The sequence below is a fragment of the Microcaecilia unicolor genome, chromosome 4 (genome assembly GCF_901765095.1).
Source record: "Microcaecilia unicolor chromosome 4, aMicUni1.1, whole genome shotgun sequence".
NCBI classification, from domain to species: Eukaryota; Metazoa; Chordata; class Amphibia; order Gymnophiona; family Siphonopidae; genus Microcaecilia; species Microcaecilia unicolor.
Genome location: NC_044034.1, coordinates 44,775,152 through 44,788,948, shown reverse-complemented (window position 1 = coordinate 44,788,948; position 13,797 = coordinate 44,775,152). Strand labels below are relative to the sequence as shown.

General features: G+C 43.7%; 1 protein-coding gene across 5 annotated transcripts in view; it reads left to right on the top strand.

The window, feature by feature from the left end:
• MRE11 (MRE11 homolog, double strand break repair nuclease) overlaps positions 1 to 13,797 on the top strand; it is a 165,028-nt gene that overhangs the window by 41,648 nt on the left and 109,583 nt on the right. For all 5 annotated transcript variants that reach the window (XM_030200202.1, XM_030200203.1, XM_030200200.1 and 2 more), the window contains exons 8-10: positions 2,216 to 2,401; positions 3,740 to 3,911; positions 12,359 to 12,439. In XM_030200202.1, coding sequence (XP_030056062.1) covers positions 2,216 to 2,401; positions 3,740 to 3,911; positions 12,359 to 12,439 — 439 coding nt within the window. The remainder of the gene's footprint in view (positions 1 to 2,215; positions 2,402 to 3,739; positions 3,912 to 12,358; positions 12,440 to 13,797) is intronic.

The window sequence follows — 13,797 nt, the reverse complement described above, 5'->3', positions numbered from 1 at the left end:
CTCCAATTCGCCGGTTCGGCGTACTGTATCTGCCAATCGCTCCTCGAGCCCCGCGATTTGGTCCGATAGCTGTTTTAGTTGGGGTTCCAGAGCCCCTTTTACCGCCTCTGTGATTTGTTGGAGCTGCAAGGTGGTAAATGGCGGCTGTGTTTGTTGTCCTGATCCCGGGCTACGCGCCATCTTGGATTCGCCCGCTGCTTGCGTTTTGTCAACGTCTTTTTTCCCCGCTTTTCCGGGCATCTCGACGTTTCCCCTGATCACGAAGGGGTCCATACACTGGACTCGCTATGATTTCTCGGTCTGAGTGTTCCGGTTTGTGTTTCAAGATGATTTCGGGCGCTTAGGTTCGGGGCTGCCTCGGAGAGGAACTAAAACACGTCCGTTCCTCTCAATGCATCACGGGACCTCCTTTTCAGCAATGTATAAAAAATGGGAGTCTATGGATTGGAAATATTCAGAGAATGAAAGCCCTTCTTTGTGAGAATACCCTTAGCATAGCCTTCACTGGTAACCTGAAATATCTCTTTCTGTAATTCAGGTTTAGGATCAGTCGATAGTGCCACGTGATTTGACTGAATTTGAAGTTGTTTATGGATTTCCATAACATAAGAAGCATGATCCTGAACAACTGTTGCACCTCCTTTATTCGCCCGTCGAATCACGATAGTTGTATTGGATTTCAGGTGTTCTAGAGCTTTGCCTCTCTTTCTTTGCAAGATTGGAGAAATTCTTCTTCATAGCAATTCTCTCCTCTTGTTGAAATTCTGTCAAAACTAGATGTTTAAAAGAGGCTGAAACCAGGTGTAGGGATCCAGGTGGAATCAAGTGGAATTTTCTTTTAACCTCTGACAGATCACGGGCAATGTACTCTTTATCTGCAAAAAAAAGCTTTTAGCTGCAGAGCTCTTGGAAATTTTTCCAGTTCTATCCTCAACTGAAATGATTCAATCTCTGCTTCGGGACAAACGAAAGCCCTTTAGACAAAAGTTGACATTCTTGTATAGAAAGGGGATACTTCGACAAATTCACCACTACTGACTCATTCATTACTGTTGTGACCGTGTAATTGGTCGATCCTGATAGGACTGAGGGTGTGGGGGTTTCATACAATCCCGGTACTCTCCGCCACGTCTCCCCCTCCGATATCTTTCTCTCTGCATGGTCCTTTGTTTAAACTGTGCGTGGATCCCTGTTTTTTTTTTTTTTTTTATATTTTTTTTATTTGTTTATTAAATTTAAACAAGCCTTACATCTTGTATTAGAAACACAGAGTTAGAAAATCATTTAAACATATGATTATCAAAATCATTAACATAAACATATATTTTTCTCTTCCTTAGACCTCAATAATTGGGGGTCGTTTCAACATAGACAAGGAGATCAAAGGAAATATATCAAAATAATTAAGGCGTTTCTCTATTTACACAATCTTAAATATTAATCAGCTATTATACTTCTCACTGGAGTTACACTGGAGAGCTTTTTTGATCCAAAAAGCTTTTAAGTTGGTCTGGCTCAAAGAAAACGTATTTCACATTTTGATATTTCACAATACATTTACATGGGTAGGATAACAAGAAACTAGCTCCAGGATCCCTGGTTTTAAAACTTTCTTCCCTTTGTCTGACTTGCCATGGACACACTGGAGAAAACTCACACCCTATGAGTATTTTTTGTTGATGAAATTGCTGTTCTTCTCAATCTTAAAGCCATGTTGGTATCCAGAAGGAAAACAAAGGGGGTCTTTTACAAAGCATGCTAGCATTTTTATCATTCGCTAAAAATGAGCATTCACTAAACTCTTAAGATGCCCATTATATTCTTATGGGTATCTTAGCTTTAACGCATGCTAAAAATGTTCGCCTTTCTAAAAGGGGCCCAAGAGTAACCTTGATTACATAATCTTCCAAAGATTGCTTGAACATACATGCAGTGTCCAATCTGTTCACTCTGAGATGGCCACTTGGAGAATCACCATTCAGGTCATGCTGAGTACACTGTGACATGTGTGGTACACACATGCATTTCTGAAGCAGTAAAGTGGAAAATGATTTGCAATCCTGAAACTGTAGATAGAGGAAAGTTTATAAGTATGCTTGGAATTGATTTGTGTGACTATTTTAATTGAAAGACTGATAAGGTCTCATGCTGTCAAGTGACTTTTAGGCTGGATATAATGTATTATTCTAAATTATTTTCCTTGTCTTTGGAATAGAAGTAAACATGGCGTCACCAATTACATTCCTGAGCAGTTCTTGGATGATTTCCTTGATCTTGTTATTTGGGGTCATGAACATGAATGTAAAATTGCACCAACGAGAAATGAGCGGCAACTCTTCTACGTTTGTCAACCAGGAAGCTCAGTGGTAACTTCTCTCTCTCCAGGGGAGGCTGTTAAGAAGTGGGTTTCCTTTATCAATTTTCTTTTGTTGCATTGTCCTGTCTTTTTTTAGTTTAGATATGTCTGTCTCCTAATTGGGAACTCTTTCTTGAAAGGAAGGAGCACTTTAATTGGGCTCTCAAGGGTTTTTTTTTTTCCTTTCTCCCCCCCCCCCCCCCCCCTCAACGTACCTTTACTTGAAAGATCCTGTGTCTCCTAACAGGTAGTTTATTCACATTTTGCTAGGAAGCAGCCTGAATATCAAGAGGCAACTCTGCAATAATAGCAGAGGATAGCAAGATGTCATGTATTTATTTAAAAAAAAAAAAAAAAAAAACAATTTTCTGAGCACTACTAAAAAGTTCCTTTGCTGCTTTTATCTTTTTAATTTAAGTTTATACCACTGTTACTGGGTAATAGGGTCAATGTTGTGATTTGCTAATAGTTTTAAAAGCATTTGAAATTTGGATTTATGTGGCATTTTATAATAAAAATAAATTGATCAACATTGTTAATGATGTATGCGTACTTGTGAGCACACACCATAAAATGCAGGTGTTTGCAGCTGTAGTATAGTTCATTATTAACATCATAGTATACTGTTGCCTTGGCAATAAATTTTGGGCCCTTCTGTAGCTTTTGAACTGGTCACAGAGACTAGTTCAATGTTTGGACATCTGCAAGACCAGATAGGAGCCAGAACTGGGAAAAAGTTACAGTGGTTGGGATGCATTTTTGTTTGAGGAGCATGGTATGAGAATCGAGAGAATTTTTAAATCTGGCAATTTTTTTTACAGCTTAACTCAGTTGGAACCTTGTGCCATAAACCTAGCACTGCCCAGGGATCCCCCCCCCCCTTCCCCCAAAGTTACTTTAGTCCAGTCATAGCAGCAGCAGTTTTCAGCCAGGGGTCATGCACCAGATCTAGAGCCCTACAATTATATCTAGCCATTAGAAGTCACCATTGCAGAATGACCAGTACTCCCTCTCCTTTGGGAATGTCAATGCTGCCAACTCAGTATCCTCTGCTGATTCAGAGAGTTGAAGACCCGGGCCAGGAGTCCAACCTATATCATCTGCATAACAGTGTGAACACTTCCACTGAGCAGCCAGGCCAGCCCACAAGATAAATCATTTGATGTGAATTCCCTTTTCTACACTGGCATCAGGCAGGTTGCTTTTAAGTGATTAGTATTCCAACACCTTTTATAGTTTAGTTTCAGTGAAAGGAGAAAGATGAATTTAGCCTACAATATGCTATTACAAGCAGATGGGGAGGAGACAGTAACTCTGTTCTTCCATCTGCATGCAGGACAGCAATTGTGCACGCTCTTTATCAGTCTGCTTTCTCTGTCGCAGGCATGTTGGCTTGCTGCGCCTTAAAGAGAAGAAAATGAATATGCAGAAGATCCCATTGCGTACGGTGCGGCAGTTCTTTATCGAGGATCTGGTTCTTAGTGAACACCCAGATCTGTTCAATCCCGACAATCCAAAAGTGACCCAAGCCATAGAAGCTTTCTGTGCTGAGAAGGTAATTGCTGTTCAGTTATGGAAATGTGCTTTGTGCTTTTTTTCTCTCCCTCAGTGGTGGAAAAGGATGGTTGCAGTAGAGAGGACAGAACTTGATTGCCCAGTTAAATATGCAATTAAATTTATGTTGAAAACCTCACCAGTAAGCCTGGTTTATATTTATACCTACTACAGCATGTTGGACAATATAATAAAGATGAAGTGAATAACATTTGTGTATCAGATCAGAATAGAACCCTAAAATAATTTAAATAGATCCCCTCCTCAGTCTGGTGGTTCAGCTGTGGGTGGGGTTATTACAGTCTAGTCACTGTGAACATATCAACACAGAAAATTGGAACTAGGTTCCTGCCCATTGGAGGGACTATCTTACTTTTCTCTCAGTTTCCTAGGCTTGTAAAACATAGAAACATAGAACATGACTGCTTATATTCCTTACTGACTTACAAAATGTATTCCAAATTGTATCCTTTGTGTCAGAAATGGCCTTCCTATCTTGTAGATTATAGTAAGTATGCCAAAATGCAGCGAGCAAATTTTATCAGAGCAAATGAAGAAATTAGGTCTTGCTGCTAATTGTTTTCCTTTAGTCCCTCTAGACAGACACAGATGGGTTATACACTCCTACCAGCAGATGGAGACTGAGAACTACTGAGTTTCAAGTTAGAGAGTTCCACGGGGATAGAAATCCAACCAGTCCCCGCTGGAATCTAACACATCCCCATCTGTCCCAGTAGGGAATCTAACCCGTCCTCATGGGGAATTTAACCCATCCCCACCAGTCCCCGCAAGAATTTAATGGTACATTAAAAAAAAATAAATTCCTGTCTGCTCTCTTGAGTTTGAGCCGCAGCACTGCAGGCAAGGAAGGAACGGAAGTTGGAACACTCTGGTGCGCACATGTAAGACTTCTCTGATTCACTGGCACTGTGTGCTAAGAGATCGCCAAATGCACATGCCAATAGGTCAGGTGACATCTGATGCTCGTGCCTATGTCAGAGCTGAGGTTTGCGCATCAGCCCAGGAGCACAGAGGATTAATAGTAACATAGTAAATGACAGCAGATAAAAACCGGAACGGTCCATCCAGTCTGCCCAATAGACCTAATCATTATCAATTCATGATTAAATCAGCACTGAATGTGGTGATATATACTTGATTATGGTCTTTCTGTGGTGTTTCTGGGACATAGACCATAGAAGTCTGCCTGGCCCTATCCTTATGTTCCAACTGCTGGAGTTGCCCTTGAAGGCCACTCCAGCCTATTTATCTTCTCATTTGCTTGACACAGACCATAAAAGTCTGTCCAGCACTGTCCTCATCTTCCAGCCACTAAAGTTGCTGTCTAAGTCCTTTCCAGCCCATCTTAAACCAGATTGCCATGTATATGAGACAGATCTCCCGGTATCGGCCCTAGTTCATCACGGCCAGAGTTGTCATCTGTCACTTGACACATCCACACACATTCAGTTTAGTGTGTTTTATAACTTCCATTTTCTAATTAGAGATCCTCTGTGTTCATCCTATACCTTTTTGAATTTCACCACCATTTGTATCTCTACCACCTCCTTAATGGAGACTTTCCACATCTGTGCAGTTAAAGCAAGGAGGAGGAGGAGACAGAACTCAAAGAACTTGGTACTTGATAGGTGAGAGGCTGATGCAAGTGCAGCATACACTTCCGCAGGAACCCCGCAGGAACTGCTTCCATCCCCACGGGATCCCTACAGAACTGCTTCCATCCCTGCTGCTTCTTTTACTTTGCATTTTTTAAATTTTGCAAGGAGATCCAAAAGCAACAAACCTCTTTCAGCCCGAACTGACATGTATGAAGGAATCAGCAACTCCACCCTCAGAAGATGGAACATAGAATCCAGCAGACCAAAGACAAAACAGGAAGGCTCTGTGCTGGTCTAGAGGGACTAATGGAAAGCAAAGTAGCAGGTAAGACCTAGTTTCTCCTTCCATAGTGTTCCTCAAGACTGGCACAGATGGGAAGTATCAAAGCAGTGATCATCAAGGGTGGGACCCTTAAATCCCTGCCTTCAAAATTCTCGCCCCTAAAGCAATATCCTGATGGGCATGCACATCCAGCCTGTAATGACATGAAAAGGAATGGCGTGAAGACCAAACTGCTGCTTCACAGATATCAAGAAGCGAATGCACACAAAGCCACCTGAGCCCTGGTACAATGAGCCTTCAAAAATGATGGAACAGGTTTACCCTTAAACACATAAGCCAACGCCACTTTCTCCTTAATGTAGCAGGTAGTCGTTGCCATAGAAGCTACCTCACCTTTCCTAGGACCACACAATAACTCAAACAGACGATCTGTCTGCTAAAACTCCTAGGTAACTCTCAAATACTTACAGAGAACATTCCGGACATCCATGCAATGCAAACACCTCTGCTCTTCCAACCCTGCATGCTCCCCTAGAACTGACAGGGAAACTGACTGATTCACATGAAATGCCGACACCATCTTAGGGAGGAAGAATGGAACCAACCTGAGCTCCATTTTATTCTTAAAGAACATCAGGAAAGGCTCCTTTTACGTAAAGGGCCTATAACGCTGAAAAGTTACATGTTGAAGACAAAGCAACCAGAAACACCAACTTCAGGGTCAGATCCTTCAGTGTAGAACCAGACAAGGACTTGAAAAGCGCAGACACCAGGACCGACAAAACTAGATTGCGGTCCCAAGGTGGAATGAATGGGTGGACCAGAGGATGAATAAGGCGCATCACATCCAGATGCGCCATCATTGGATGACCCTGGATGAAGCTCCGAAAGCAAGCTAAGGCCGCCGCTTGCACCTTAAGAGAAGACAAGGTCAGGCCCTAATCCAGACCGTCCTGCAAAAAATCTAGAATTTGAGGCAGCATAAAATTGAAGGGAACAATCTGATGGTTGTCTCACCGATCCTCAAAAAGATGCCACACCTACACATATTTAAGGGAAGTAGACCACTTCTTAGAATGCAAAAGAGTTGCTGTGACCTGACTGGAGTAGCATTTTTTTTCTCAAATGTGCCCTGTCGAGGGCCAGGCATAAGCAAGAATCCGAGCCGGATCCTTCAGGCACACTAGACCCTGAGACAGCAGATCCAGTGCCGGTGATAGCCGGAGTGGCTCCTTCACCAAGAGCTGCATTATATCCCCATACCACAGTCTTCATTTCCAGTCCAGAACTACCAGACTTCTGTGCTGCTCAATCCGCTGAATGACTCTGCCCAACAGAGGCCATAGAGGAAACACATAGTGGAGACCCAGCGAGAGCCAAACCTGTACAAATGCAACCAGACCTGCATGACTGTCCCTCTTTCTGCTAAAGAACCAAGGCGTTGCTCAAGGTCATAATCAAGGCCATAATGGGGAGGCTCCACTTGCACATGATGAGGGCGAAGGCCACTGGACTCAAGCTCCACTCCCCCAGATCCAGGATATTTCTGCTGAGGTAGTCTACCTGCTCGTTTTCCACATCTTCCACGTGCGCAGCGAACAGATCCACCAGATGACACTGCCCAAGAAATGAGGACTGCTTCCTCAGCCACCAGCTGGCTCGTCTTGCCCCCCTGCTGATTCACGTGGGCCTCAACCTTAGCATTTATTTATTTATTGGGATTTATTAACCGCCTTTATGAAGAGATTCACCCAAGGTGGTGTACAGCAGGTACAGTTTAACATAAAACTTACAATTTTGTTAACAGCGTAACAATAGTAAAAATGACCAAATATAAACATAAATACAATAATGAGGTAAACAAGAGTCCAGCAAATGAAAACCTAATAGGACTACCATGAAAGTGTCAAAACTATACACATTTAACAGCACTGAAATTCAAACAGAGATATAATGCAGTGTCAGCATAATACTAATTAAACATCTAATAAGCACACATTAGAACATTCAAATAAAATAGATATGATGCTAATGATTTTCTACAGTACAGCTTACCATGTAGTCAAGGGGCCAAGTGCAGATATATAGATGGGGACCAGGTGGGTGATACAGTGTCAGTTGGGATAAATAGATGGGTGGCTAAATCCAAGGCATATTCTTTGTATGTTAAACAAGATATAAGGAAATATTCTAAGTTACAGTGTATGTAGTAAGCTAGCTAGTCCAGGTTCAGAGTGGTGTGTAGTCAGTCACCCTATGTATTAAAGGCTTGGGAGGCGAGCCAGGCTTTCACCTGCTTCCTGAAGTATTGGTAGTCTCGAGTTAGATGTAGCCCCTCTGGGAGTAAATTCCAGAGCGTGGGGGCTACTCCTGAGAAGGCTGTCTGTCGGGTGTCACATCGTACAGTTTTTTTTTATGAGGGTACAGATAGTGATGCTTCATAAGAGGACCTTAGAGATCTTGAAGGTGTGTAAAGGACTAATTTATTCTGTAAGTAGTCTGGCCCATTTTGTTTGAGGATCTTGAAAATCAAACCTAGAGTTTAAAATTTAGCCCTGTAAGGTACTGGTAGCCAATGTAGTTTTTGCAAGAAGGGTGTAATGTGGTCACGCTGCTTGCAGCCTTCAGTTAGTTGTGCTGTAGCATTCTGAATTAATTGGAGGTGATGCAAACTCTTTTTGGTTTGACCAGTGTACAGGGCATTACAGTAGTCTCATTGTGATGTTTTAATGTCATAGACCTCTGTGGTCAGACTTGTCTTATCAATATATGAAGAGAGATTTCATAGCTGCCACAGGTTATAGAGAATTTTTAAAGGTGGTTTGAATTTGTGGGATCAGAGTGAGTGATGAGTGTAGCAGTATCCCAAGATTCTTGACTTGTGATTGTAGGGGGGGCGTTCATACTTCCCAAGAGATATTTTGAAGTCTGGTATTTGTCCACTTGTGTTAGGTACCCAAATGAAACAGTATTCATCTTTTCATCCACATGAAAGTTGGACAACGCCTCTGTGAAGTCCAATAACACTTTTACTGCCTTGCTGCAGAGAAGATCCTGAAATGTGAGCAACACCAACTGAATCTCTCTGGTCTCCAAGATGCTGATCAACCAGCAATCCTCTTCGATCTACCACTGGCCCTGAGCCACCTGGTCTAGACAGTGGGCCCCCAAACCAGAGAGACTGGCAACTGTCATCACCAAGGTCCACAGATGGCGTTCCAGACATGCACCCTCTAACAGATGACGTTCCACCAGCCACCACTGCAGGCTGCACCTCACCAGGCTGCAAATCAGAAGCTTGTTCTCCATTTCTGCATCTGAGGAGACCACCTGGGCAGAAGAGCAGACTGAAGTGGCCTCGTGTGCCCTGGCCCACTGCACCATCTCCAGAGTTACCGCCATGGACCCTAGTACTTGTAAATACTCCCTAGCCTGAGGGCTTTGTGAACAAAGAAGAGATCGAACTTGTCTACAGTTGCTGAATTCTCACTGCTGGCAGGTAAACTCTTCATACTCTGGTGTTCAAGCGCACCCCCAAATACTCCAAGGTTTGAGATGGCTCCAGATGACTTTTGGCCAGGTAGACCACCCAGCCCAGGACTGCATGACTTGCACGACTCTGGTTGTGACCTTGACACTCTCTTGAAAGAACTTCACTCAAATGAGCCAGTCATCCAATTAAGTCAAATCAAGATGTCCTCCATGCGAAGGACTGCAGCAACCACCACCACCACCTTGGAAAATGTGCGGGGAGCAGTCGCCATACCAAAAGTGAGTGCACAAAATTGATAATGCTGTCCTAAAACAGCGAAGCGAAGGAACCGCTGATGAGCCTAATGAATAAGGATATGCAGGTAGGCCTCCGTCATATCCAGAGACATGAGGAATTCTCCGGGTTGTACCGCCACAATGACTGATTGCAAGATCTCCGTGTGAAGAGAGGGCACATGAATGGGTTGGAAGGAGTTCTCCTTCTTCAAGACCACAAGATAGGTGGAATAACAACCCAGTCTCTTTTCTTGCAGAACCACAGCTCGCAGTTTGACCAGCCTCCTAGAAAGCCCTCACCTTTCACTGAGCCTAATAGGGAAATTCCAGAAGGGTGTTTGACAAGGTGAGGGCAAACTCCAGGGCGTACCTTTGTTGATCAACCTCAAGCACCCATTGGTCTGAGGTAATCTGGGTTCACTTCTGGACCCTGACACCTTCAATGAGAATTCCGTTCTGAGGCAGATGCTGAGTGTGAAGAAACAGTGTGTTTTAAGCCTGTAAAATGTATTGGATATTTTCCTGCATTGATTATGTTCTGAGGTGTATTTCTCCTATTTGGCCAGCAGGTGGTGTTTCTTTGCTGTAATGCTGTTACAGGGAACTGAGTGTTTTTTTTTCCTTAGTTTGACACAAACAGGAAGCAAGAAGCAGTATATATTTTAAATCTTGACTGGGCTCTGATTGGCCTGGAGTATGAAATACCCAGCAGTTACTGCTGGTTGTTGCTTCAGTTTCAGCCTGTGAGAAGAAAGAGAGAGAGAGCTCTTTGCTGAAGCCCTGTAAAAAAACAGTTATATCTGGTATAATTAACTTTTACCCTCTCTAACAATATTCTGTATTCCTTTTACTATGTAAGCCGCATTGAACCTGCTTTGAGTGGGAAAGCGCGGGATACAAATGTAATAATAAATAAGTAAATTTAAAAAAAAACTAGTGAACAGCTATATATGCCCTGTTCTCCCCAGGTACTTTCTAGGAATTATGCAAATGTTTAGTTAGTTTTCTAATTGATCCATTTTCAGTTGCTTGCTACTGTTTGCTATTTGCACATAAATTTTTTGTCCACTGTTTCAAGTTCTGAAAATAAAATATCAGGACTGATAAAAAATTCTGGTGGCTTGTGTTTTGGGTCTGAGAGTGCTTTCTGGGAACTGTGGGACCACTAGGAGTGTGGTCTCAGTAACCTAGAAATCACTGGGGATAACTTGAAAGCGGAAGACTCGCCCAGAGGCAGTTGTGACCCAGTCGATGAGAGGAGGGTGCTAGTGTAGAGCACAAGTGGCAGGTGCAAGAGGACCTGAGCTGTGCTGAGGATGGACCCCTCTAAGTGGCCACGGGGTAACCCCAGGTCGATGGCTAGGTGTTTTGTGACACTAAGGAATTGGTCTCAGCCTCCCCAGCAACCCCCTCCCCCACAAAGGACTGGACTCTGAAGGAAACAACTACACTGAGGGCCGCCTCCTATGCCCTGATTACCTGCGAGCCTCACAAAACCTGCTAGCCTATTAGGCCTGTCCTCTGGAAGACGAGGAATCTTGATCTCACCCAGACTCTTAACCAGCTTGTCCAGGTCCTCCCCAAACAAAAGGGCACCTCTAAAAAGCCACATCCACCTACCAGCCTCTCAGCCAGCACAAAATCTGGCAGGAAATATACCCCAGAAGGCCTAGGCAATATCAGACCACTCTGCTGGGACACAGGGGAAAGCGAGGGCTCCAATCACGGTGGCAGATCAGGCCCTGATGCAGCAGTGGTTCCCACCGAAACAAGAACCACCACTGCTCCCCCTCAGAGCTCATTCCTGCCAAGTACCTGCAAGAAGGTCTCTGCATAGGCACAGTCACTGCTCCTGAACTTGCAGCTTCAGCATTCACTCGACTGGCACAAAAAGAGCAGTGCCCCGCCAAATCAAGTCTCTGACACTGACAAATGGTGCAGTGCTTCAGGCGCCTGCTGAGAACTTATCTCATTATTACCACCTGTGGGAGCCCCAAGTAACCCCATGAAAAACAGCACAAGTCCCGAGCTGGAAATAAGGGTGGTAGGAGGGAAAGCTCGACTGAGCTTTGAGGAACAGGCTGTAAGCAGGACACACAGAATTTTTTTAAAAATTGTATTTTAATTGTATGTTAGGCAGACCCTCGAGCTGTCAAGGCTGCCTGTCTGCCGTGATGCAGAGTAGGCCAGCCAAGGCACACAGCTCCAAAGCACCCAAAGAAGGAATCCGGAAGGGGATAGGGATCTGGCCACCTGGGTGCAACCCCATATCAAAATGAGACCCTGCGGGTCTCAACCCCAGTCCAGCAGCAAGAAACTGTGAACACAGAGAGGGTTTTCTTTTCTCTTTTTTTGGTACATAAGCAAAACCACAATCAATCCAAGCCTAACCATTTCACCTAGGGCCCACACCAACTGGGACTGCACGGGCTTACCACTGATACCTTCTGTGAAGACTGAGAACAGACTGACTTTTAGGGGACTGCACGACCCACTTATAGGCTTACTTGAAACTCAGTAATTTGTCTTCATCTGCTAGAGGACTGCATAACCCATCTATGCTGGTTTAAAGGGATGCTATGGAAAGCATTCTTTGGAAAGGGGAGATGGGTACTGTACCAAAAAACAGTTGAGGAAAACCAAACGCGAGTTGTCTGATAACATTATACGAGTGTGTAGAGACATCTTTCAGATTATGACAAGACAGCTGATCAAAACAAAAGATAAGTTTGGGATGAGAAGTTTCTTTGATGTTACTATTATCTACTTGTGTTTTAGATTGAAACCATGCTTGACAATGCAGAGCGAGAACGTCTGGGAAATTCTCAGCAGCCAGATAAACCACTCATAAGATTACGAGTAAGCCTAAATTGCTTAAAATACAAGACTTTACTATAATCATAGCACCCTGCATGCAGATTTTGTTTACACTGTTTTGAGTTTCTGCTTTAGTAGAATAAAAGAAAATAAGTAACTCTTTCACACTGAACTTGGTAAGATGGGTTCATTTCTTGCAGGATATTTTTGTGCTTCTGCCAAAGCAGCCAGTTGCTAATTGTACTTTATCAGGCCTTGACAAGTTTTCATTGAATTTAGGAGCTGGCGGCTGAGACCTCTTTTATTTATTTTCCACTGCACAACCAACGTTGTCTCTGGTGAAGGTTAAGTCGGGGGGGGGGGGGGGGGGGGGGGGGGGGAGTTGGAATCTCCTTTCAGATTGCAGCAGGTCTTCTACAAGTTGATTTACTGAGGCTCTTTTCCTATTCTGTGTCTATAAAGTTTAGTAAATCAGTTCCTTAAGTTACAAGAGCACATCATTGCCAGAAACCAGCAGTAGCAGGCTCCTTTCCCAAAGCATGGTGTCAGCTGTGTAACATCGCCCCCTTGATAAGTGAAGCAAAGAGACAATTGCCTCTTTGTTTCACACATCACCATGGCCTGGGTCTCCACCAATCTCTCCTCTCATTCCCCTCCTTCCTAACCCCATCCTTTATCTAGTCCCTCTCCCTCTCTTTTTCTCTGTCATATACCCTTCCCCAGCTTTTGCCCAGTCTGTCTGTCTCATATACCCCCCCTCCTAAGCTTTCACTGATCTCTCTCTCTGTCATATATGCCATTCACCACCCATCTAGTTCCTCTCATTCTTTCTCATGTTCCTCATGAGCCTGGTAATCTGCCACTTGTTCCCCTCACCTTGCTGACAGCAGCTGTCAGAAAAATAGCAGGTTTCCTATTCTCCTACCGTGATTTTGCTCTTTGTAAGCTTGAGATGGACAGTGCAGTTTGACTTGGTGTTGCAGTTTCAAGTCTTGCAATTTCTAGGCACTATGGTGATCTGGCACCTGGGATTTGTGGAACCCTGAACTACAGTGAGTTTTTAAACTTTCTGTTATTAGAAGATTGCTACAGATGTAAATGGAATGTAAACGGGTAAGAGTGAGGAGAAATCTACAGATCAGAATTTGAGTCCCCACTCTGTCTTTTCATGGTGTTATGACCTTGGGCGAGTCACTTTATTTGCCTGTGTTCCGCTTTTGCTAATTATAATCTACAATACTGTTTATCCTGTCTCACTTAAGAATTTGTTGCCAGCTCCAGGTACTGGATGCATACTGACTTGGCATGCAGAATGGTAGAGCTTGGAAAGCTCATCAGAAGGTCATTAGATTGTTCCGCTATATCTAACCTATCACAGATTGATGCTTACCTGCCAGTGA